At 47.4% G+C, this 9,210-nt stretch overlaps 3 protein-coding genes across 3 annotated transcripts; 2 read left to right on the forward strand and 1 right to left on the reverse strand.

The window, feature by feature from the left end:
- Positions 1–3,913: 3,913 nt before the first annotated feature.
- On the forward strand, positions 3,914–5,583 carry CCR75_004815 (uncharacterized protein). Its single transcript, XM_067962901.1, has 2 exons — positions 3,914–4,488; positions 4,556–5,583. The coding sequence occupies exons 1-2, from the start codon at positions 3,981–3,983 to the stop codon at positions 5,458–5,460; spliced, it is 1,413 nt and encodes a 470-aa protein (XP_067817181.1). The 5' UTR covers positions 3,914–3,980; the 3' UTR covers positions 5,461–5,583.
- A 117-nt stretch (positions 5,584–5,700) lies between these two features.
- On the forward strand, positions 5,701–7,787 carry CCR75_004814 (uncharacterized protein; the record flags this gene model as incomplete). Its single annotated transcript, XM_067962900.1, has 2 exons — positions 5,701–6,648; positions 6,715–7,787. 2 exons carry the CDS (start codon positions 5,701–5,703, stop codon positions 6,793–6,795), a joined length of 1,029 nt encoding a protein of 342 aa, XP_067817180.1. The 3' UTR covers positions 6,796–7,787.
- On the reverse strand, positions 6,860–8,029 carry CCR75_004813 (uncharacterized protein; the record flags this gene model as incomplete). The annotated part of the gene is made up of 3 exons (XM_067962899.1): positions 6,860–7,562; positions 7,630–7,779; positions 7,860–8,029. 3 exons carry the CDS (start codon positions 8,027–8,029, stop codon positions 6,860–6,862), a joined length of 1,023 nt encoding a protein of 340 aa, XP_067817179.1.
- Between the last annotated feature and the right edge of the window lie 1,181 nt (positions 8,030–9,210).

Consider the following 9,210-nt stretch of genomic DNA (forward strand, 5'->3'; position numbering starts at 1 on the left):
TCGCCAAGTTCATACAACATGAACTTGACGAGATGAAGGAAAAAGTAGCCTTGCTGAATCAGCAAGGCTCTCAACAGGCGGAACTGTTGAGATTACAACAGGTACAGACCCCTGTACCTGGGATGACGCAAACGCGTCGTCCCGAAACTTTAAAGATTGACATCTCTAAGTATAGGGGAGTCGAAGAAGACTCCCTCTTGAGATGGTTTGTCGAGTTAGACGATGCCATCAGGGCACTTCACATCATCGACGAGCAATTGCAAATCGCATTCGCTCAATCAAATCTGACAGGTCGTGGCAAAACTTGGGCATTGGGTCTCAAGTTGCGCGACCCATACGTCTTTGGCTCGCTAGAGGCTTTTTAAACCCGACTCAAACAGACGTTTGAACCACCAAGGGCTGAGTTCAGAGCTTCTGAAACTCAAGCAAGGCAAGCGTGATGTTCACGCATAGCCTAGCACATACGACTCTTAGCGAGTTGTATTACCAATAACCCAGTTCATGAACACACGTTGATTACGGTGTTCATGCAAGGTCTTACGGATGGTCCCGTAAAGACCCACCTGTTCCGCTTGGAACTTGATACGCTTGAAGAAGCATTATCCGTTGCGGAACAGAAGGACTTTAGTTTGAGACAGGCTCAAGCTAATTCGTCATCGTATCGTCCTCCGAGACGACAAGAGCTTGAAAGTCCAGAACCTTTAGACCTCTCTTACGTTGAAATCGAGAGACCTCGCTTTACGAACAGTAAGCAATTGCAGAGATGTAATCGCTGTCAAAAGTTAGGCACTACGCTCATGAATGTAGTGTACCGGGCCCTGTACCGAGGGTACTGAACGTACATATGGACCGAATGCCAAAAAGGACAACGGTCGCCGGTCCGACATTGTTGCGAAATTTCAACAGCGAGGCGGAGCACAGAAAAACGGTTGGGGCCAGAAGGGGCGCAACGCCGTACTAATCCAGCAACCTCAAGAGATTTGTAAATCTTCTGACGAAAGTTGCTCCAGACACACAGTCATTACATGTCTTTGCACCTGGCGATGAGGTATTCCTTATCGCATTGAATTCAAAGTATTTTTACCGATGGTTGATTTCGCCATCAACAATTCGGTGCATGCGTCAACAACACATACACTGTTCTTCGTGAAAAGCTTACGCTATCCGCGCATACCCACCCTTAGAGGGATCCTCTAGTTTAAGGGGGGGGATGGACTCGCACGAGCAAAGCCGTATCTGGCTCATGCTCAGCAAGCGTCGAAGTTGCCAACGACGCGAATGATGACGATGTCGAAGCAATCGACATCAAAGAAGAGAAAGATCTCATGACATTGCGCACAAAACGCACTGAAAAAGACAAAACAAATGAGTCAGCAGAGGAATTTCTGCTGGATCGAGAATCAGTGGTCCGTTTCGTACAAGATTCCATTGCTAACGCAGTGGACCGGCAGAAACGGAACGCAGACAAACATGAAAGAGCAAATGTTCTTTCATTTAAAATTAATGATCTAGTATTACTGTGTACGGTAAGCTTACCTAAGCGTGTAGTCACTAATGTGGGAAGTATTAAAATACTACCCAAAGTCATTGGGCCATTCCTTGTACTTCATCGCGGAGATTATGCGTACACAATAGAATTGCCACAAAGGTGCGAACATATTCTACGTTTTGCGTTTGCCGCCTCCGCCAGTACCATCAGTACAAGGTTTTTCCCGCGGACGGATCTGACCACCGCTTTCACGAATCCCCAACAGATTCTTGTGATCACATACCAGACTTCCATGTTGAGTCTGGAGATTCTAATGCCGAATCCGAAGTTCTTTGAATTCGCGACGAGCCGACGACAGCTCGTCACGAAGAGCGTGATACTTCCGATCGTACTCCAACATTGAGTACGCACTTTTCGAACGGTCTTCCAACCGCTCGATACGGTGAGTCTGCACCGTCTGTTTCAACGAGAGACACTTACTGCGCGCGTGATCAAGACCCTCCTCCAATACATGGAGGCAGTGGTCGAGTTTGTCGATCTTCGACTCTAGATCCGACACACAGGTCGAATCTAATTTTCCCTCCTCCACCACAACCACTAGTGAATTCTCACGGTGGTCAAGGTTTTCTTGTGAAACGTATCGTAAACGATCGTGACGTGAAGGGGCAGCGAACGAGTTATTTTGTTCACTGGTGCAATAATCCACCTTCTCATGACGGCTGGGAGCCTCGTTTTCAGCTGGTTGTTGACGTTGAGGGCCTCGTCCGTCAGCATGACGAGACCCATCCAATAGATCAGAAGGTCCATTGGAAAACACGCGCCCCTGGCGCCTGTAAATCGATTGCAAAACGTCAATCGCATCGCGCATCTTGATAGAGATGCGAGCCCTTCATCAGGGCGAAGAAAGGAATTGGGCATTCTCTTTTACCCGTTTCGTGTTGTCGAAACAACAAGGTCAGGGGTCACCCCAAGTTAGGCATGTAAGTCCTGCCTCGTAAGACAACCGATGCAATTTTTGCACCGGTTGGAGTTCTTTTTCAAACTAACGCGAATCGCGTTAAGTCGTTGAAGCCAGGCTTCGCGTCCAGTGTCTTTGACATTGCGAATAAACGCGCTCCAGGCTTGCATCAACGAGATTTCATCTCGCTTGTTGTTACCACTATACTATCGATGCTTAAGATAAGCATCGAGATGAAAATATTTTTCAGCGCGAAAGCCCTTCGCGCTGGATCAAGGCCATGTAGCTTTGTCGCAATAAATAAAGGATATTTATTGTGAGGAGTAGTCTCTCCAGACAAGCTACTAACAAGCCGTTCGGGCAAAAGTCACGGCATTTTCTCAGGAGCAAGACGAGACGTTTTATTGTCTACGCTTCCCTGAGTGGTACTTACTGAAGCAGGGGTGCCACAAGAACTTTAATTACGATGGCTTACGCCGTCGTCATCATCACTACGCACATAAACATGTGCGGGAGACGGCACGGGAGACGGTGTTGGCAATGAGGAATCATCCTCATCGTTGGAACCAAACATGCTATAGCGAATGCTCTTAGCACGTCTACTCGATTCAGCCCCTTCATTCGAAGGCTCATAGTCATCCGGCTGACGACGTTCAGGCAACTGTTCCGCTCTCCCCGAGTCGGCCATTTCGTCCGGCTCGCATTCATAGTCAACCGCCAAGGAGGGGTCACAATCACGTGATGACCCCCACCATGTGCACCCGCAACACTTAATGTTGCGGGAGAAGATGATACTACGGCAGACGAAATGCCTGCCGCAAGCGACAGTAATGCCTCGCTCGCGGCTGCATGTACTGCAGCCGGAGATTCCGCACTCTCCGCTTGTTGGAAGTTGAGGTTGAAGACTGTGAGTTGCGATTAGCGCCAGCCGTCATTTCGGTCACGGATAGTCAGCGCAAAAGGGTAGTAGACAAGTTAATCAGCAATCATCTTGTCTTTCAGACGGTTGGAGCACAGACTGTTAGGAGAAAGAGCGGCTTGGAGGCAGACAGACAGGAGACAATGCAATCAATATATAGAATCTTATCGTCTTCCTACTGTAACAAGCATACTTGCCAACACCGCTACCCGCATGGACTCGTTAACCATGCGATAGAATTGAAAATGATGGTTCTGACCAATCAACATCGTTTTCAACTATGTGATTTTATAAAGACCAGACCGCGGAGTACTATCCCTCGGATGAAGAAGAACGAAAATGATTAATAAAATAAAATATAATTGTCCGAAAATCGTTTTTTTTAGGTTAAAACCAAAAACCCGATAGTAGTAAATAATTTTGTGATTATGACACCTCGTCGCCTGCAGTGGGCAGCCAGTGAATTGCGATTGCACGGTCAAGTCACGGGATCCGCTTCATTTGACCAATCATATCGCGCAGATGAAAATTTATCTTCACTAGTCCCCTAAGTCTCTGAATTGGACTTTGCGTTTTTTTTTCCAGTCTCAGGCGTGCGCTGCCACTTGAACGCCATGAAAATGGCAACAACCCCAGTTGCACCGTCCACGGCATTGCCTCATACTAGCTCTGCTACAAGCTGTTCAAAAGCTTTATTATCCACGCAGCAAGACCAGCCGCAGCGACAAAGCGCGGATGAGTATGGCTCTGAAAACATGACTACGCTCTGGCCCGACAGTCGCTGTTATCTGCGTAATCTCGTATTTGGACGCGAGTGCCGCAGTGTGTTTAATCTCGAGCCTAATACGATATTTTTAAACCACAATGCGTACGGTGTGGCCCCAAAGCCTGTGATGCAAGCGCAAGCTCACTTTGTGAACAAGATGGAGACAAATCCCGACCGCTTTATGCGTCGCGAAGTGCCCGTGATGTTGCGCCAAGCAGCTTCGCACTTAGCGCGATTCATCCATGCCGACGCAGAAGACCTCGTTTTTGTGACCAATGCCACTACGGGCATGAATGCCGTGTTACAGTCGCTGGATTTACAGAATGACGACGAAGTTTTGTGTCTCAACCTCACATGTGCGTGGCAATGACGGAATTATGAAATTGTAGAAATCAACCGCTAATTGTGTGCTTGAGTCCACAGACTCGGCTGTGCTGAATACGTTGCGGCATCTTTGTTATTGTACCCAAGAGTTTGTCGAGCTCAAAGTCGTGGACGTGGTGCTTCCAATTAAAAGCTACGACGCGTTAGTGCAGCAGGTTGTGGATGCAATTACGCCGTGCACACGGCTCGCAGTGCTGGATCATATTGCAAGCACCACGGGATTTATGCTGCCATTAGAGAGACTCCTTCCACTGTTCCATGCCCGTAATATCCCTGTATTAGTAGACGGCGCGAGTGCACCTGGCCAACTCCCACTAAATTTAAATGCACTTGGTGCGGACTTTTACGTTGGCACGGCGTACAAGTGGCTCTTTAGCTGCAAATCCTGTTCATTTCTACACGTGAGCAAAACGTATCAGAACACCGTGCGTCCTGTGGTCACGTCGTTAGCGTACGGACAAGGTTTTGTCGAAGAGTTTGCGATCCAAGGCACGCGTGATGAAGCTAATTTCTTAACAATTGTGTCGTCGTTGGACTTTTACGAAAGTGTCGGTGTGAGTCGCGTGTATATGCATAACAAGGCACTTATTGACTGGGCAGGAGAGTACTTGGCGACGACGTGGAAGACGAATGTGTTGCTACCAGCATGGCAGCGTGCTCCATTTGTTAGCAACGTGCGCATTCCTGTAGATTGGCCAACGAATGAAGACACGACGCCGTTGTCTCACGAGGAAGCGCTGCTGCTGTGTGATGCCATTATGAACTTTTTGGATGACCAGTATCGCCTTGTCGTGCGGGTTGTGCCGTTTCAAAATCAACTCTTTGTGCGTATCAGTGCACAAATGTACAATGAACGCAAGGACTATGAGCAATTGGGCCAAGCCATGCTCGAGGTCACGAACACGCCCACTTTAGACGACTACCTCACGCGAATGCGAATTTAATTAACGATAATGCCATAAATATTTCGGAAGCCGGAAAAGTGTACAATCGCGTAACATTCCTTCGTCAACGAGCAACATGCAATAGTGACTTAATCTGAGACTAAAGTAACTCGTTTTTAGTCACTGTCGGACCTTAAGACGGTCTTGACATACAAATTGATAGTTTCAGACTGATTACGTATAAGAAGAAAACGTTTTTTTCGACTAAGCCATTATTAAAAAGCATTCGAAACCTCGAGAATGACGGACCAAATCACGTCTATGGAAGGTGCGATCCGCGCCGCGGAGCAAACGCTCGAGAATCTCTTTAATCCGACGCTTGACCAGGACAAACGCATCCCAATTGATCTGCTGCACCAAGCCAAAGGTCTGGCATTTCTGACGGTTATTAAGGTTGGTTTTATCTGGACGGGCAAGGTGGGCACGGGGGTCGTCATTTCGAAGCTCCCGGACAGCCGCTGGTCCGCGCCTAGCGCCATTGGCACAGCTGGTATGGGATTTGGCGCCGAAGTAGGTGCACAAATGATTGAGTTTATGATTATTCTCAACTCGGACGTGGCGGTCAAGAGTTTTATGCAAAAGGGTCAGCTTTCTGCTGGCGCGAGCCTTGAATTCGCCGCTGGTCCATACGGCCGCGCAGCGGGCGCAAATGCAAACTTTAGTGCCTCGGGCATTGCACCGAATTACACGTATAGCCACGCAAAAGGCCTTTTTGGTGGCGTGGGACTCCAAGGCTCGGGTATCATGGCTCGAGCCGACATTAATAAGCGCTTTTACGGTCGCGAGATTTCCCCCACGGAGATTCTTACGGGCGCAGTGGACCAGCCTGCTGCGGCTTCCCAGCTCTATGACGCACTGCAGCGATTAATGAGTATTCCACCGTCAGGAAGCGTCCAGAACCTGAAACAGAAGCTCTGGTCGCCATTTATGGACCGAATGCCGGCAGCTGCGGTGGGTCCAGATGTACAGGTTGCGTACGATCGCGTCTTGCGATTGATTGAGGACATTGCGGGGCCCACGGGTGTAGAAGAGTTCAAGATAAGCTGCAAGGACTATGGCCAGAATCGATGCACGGACGACGAGTTTGTCACGTACTTGGACAATACATTTACAGGAGAGCAAACGCTGCGACTCGTGCCGGAAGTAGTCAAGTTGCTACAAGACGCAAACAAGCGGAAATATCTATGGGTATGTTGAAAATGACTGCAAAGAGTTTGTGAATTGGTGCTAATGGAGGCATGTATGATGAAGCAGGAGTATTATCTCAAGGTGAAGGCACAATATCGAGTACCCGTTCCATCGATGGAAATTAAAAGTTCTCCGTCGCTATTTTAAAGTAGAAGCACTCGAGTTGATGAATTGCGTACATTGATATACTTATGAATTGAATGCGAGGATCTTAGTTTGTGTCGAATTTGCTACTGTGATGTGTGCTTGTTTTTCGCTGGTCAAAGTAGTGGCCAAATTCTTGATCTAGTGGGTCAGCTACAAGCCGATGAGGGAGCAAGGGGGTGTCGTCGATGCTCGAGGACTCGTCATCGTCAGAAGATGAAAACCAGCGCCAGTTTTGACAACAACGCTCTTTAAACGCTTCGATCGAGTGTTTTGTAGTGCCGTACGCCAGAGCATTCAAGAATGGTTGCACGGGGTCAAAGAAACTCTCGAGGAAGCCACAAAACGCATTGGGGCTATGGTCAGCACGAAGAAATTGCAATAATCGATTCACGAGTCCCCAACTAGAGCAGAGCAACAAGATGCCAAGGTATAACGTCACTTTCCGTCGGAAACGCGAGGCCATGGGATCCATGTGAAGATACTTGAGAATGGAGTGGTACATGTTCACGTTGAATACAAAGACGCACAGAACGGGAGCGTAGAAGAGAGCGAATTGAGTCAATGCTCCCTCGCGTTGCCACACGAGCGGATCATCTCCTGTGTCCATTGCTGTAGAATGAACAGCAATCCAACACCACGGTCGATCGGCGCGGCCTACACCAACGTGTCCCGTGAGCTGGCGAAGCACGAGATACACAAGAATTAGCCCCGGGAGACCCCATCCAAGACCTCGATACACTCGTAGTAATTTCTCGGGATATTCATTCCTATTGATCATTTACTTTAATTTTAAAAGTCATAGTAAGCCTTGTAGCCCATGTAATGGTGACGTACCGCTTGACGATGATCTGGTACAGATGGAAAGCAAAGCACGCTGTCCAGAGGTACGACGCGAGGTAAAAGTACTGGAGGGTTAGTGCCTGCACGTAGCACCAGCCTTCGTGCTTTTGGTGTTGCTGGTCAAGACCATTTACAATGGGCGACCTTCATAGCGATCGAGACAGTCCGTTGTTTCGAGTTAATTGCTAGTCGGAAGCTCTCGAGGAACAACTTTACACACGCACATGGCAAAGGCGACGGCGGTGGCGAGTCCTGCAAAACCTAATGACGTAACGATGCGCCGACTGACATAGTTTGGCGCCTCTGCGTTTTTCCACGTTAGAAGTAAAAAGCTGCATCCTGCACAAGACGCGCACGCCGCCGCCACGAGCACAACTTCTTGCAATATAGCCATAATTTGCATTGAAGTGTAATAGGACATGTGCCACATAACACGGCATGCGACATGTGTGCCGGAGAACATGGGTTCTACATAATTTAGTGCTGCACAATTCACAAAAATTGCACGTGACTATTTCGATGTAATTTAGTAATAAGACTCGTTTGTGTGGCTTACGGTTACGTGAGTAGACTTTAAGAGCATTTAAAGAGCTCCATAATGGTAGCCCATTAATAGACGGCTCTAGAAGGAATCAGAGGAAAGGTTGAATACATAGAAGAGGTGTAAGCTAAAAATCTAAAAAAAGAAAATATAATTACGCCTTCCACTGCCTACATTGTAACGGGGCACTGCGACTTGTACTGTTTCAGTACAAGTCCACTTCACACTGCTTCAGATGTGAGTGGTGCCTCTCGTTAGGTGACGTACACTGTACGTATAGAGGAAGACTTCTATTTAGGCAAATTAGCTTAAGAGTGTGAAATGAAAACTGTATTAATATAGTTAAGTGTCTTGTTAATCTATCCTTGTAAATGTTGTCTTAACTATAAACTAATACTAAACATGTAAATGAATTCTTATCTATCTTATCTCGTAACTCTCTTTGATTACTTCTACAGCTGATTAGTCTGCGGAATAAATAGACATAATGGTCTATACCTATTTATGGATAAGAATTCAGGAAATTACTATTTAAAGTAATTTCCTCCAAATATTATCTACCTTTTGGATAATATTAATTAACAATCTTTTATTGTTAATTTCATGTAACGATACACCCCGTTACATCACCCCTCCCTTAAACGACAATCACTCTGAATGTCATTAGGTGGAGTGGTCGCTAAATGACCACTTAATTTTTAAAATGATTTTGATTGGTCAGATCCATCATTTTAAATTCCATCGCATGAAGGAACAATTCATGCGGGGTGAGGATAGTGTTGAACCTTCGGCTGCGGTTCGTGCAGCCGCGGGTGACGCATTGTTATCTCTTGCGGTAGACGTTCCGTCTACCGTAGTGTCTTCCACTCGCACAACACTTGGTGTTGCGAGTGCACGTGGTGATTCACCACGTGAGTACGACCCCTCTTTAGAGGTCGATTATGAGTGCGAGTCGGACGAAATGGCCGACTCGGGGAGGATGGAACAGTCGCCTGATACCCGTCAGGCGGCTGATTATGAGCCTTCGAATGAGA

This window comes from Bremia lactucae, linkage group LG11 (genome assembly GCF_004359215.1).
Source record: "Bremia lactucae strain SF5 linkage group LG11, whole genome shotgun sequence".
NCBI lineage: Eukaryota > Oomycota > Peronosporomycetes > Peronosporales > Peronosporaceae > Bremia > Bremia lactucae.

Excerpts from the sequence above, each read along its gene's own strand:
- CCR75_004815 (XM_067962901.1), top strand. The coding sequence starts at position 3,981 with ATGAAAATGGCAACAACCCCAGTTGCACCGTCCACGGCATTGCCTCAT. Across the intron at positions 4,489-4,555 it reads TTTGTGTCTCAACCTCACAT|ACTCGGCTGTGCTGAATACG; the intron begins GTGCGTGGCAAT and ends TTGAGTCCACAG.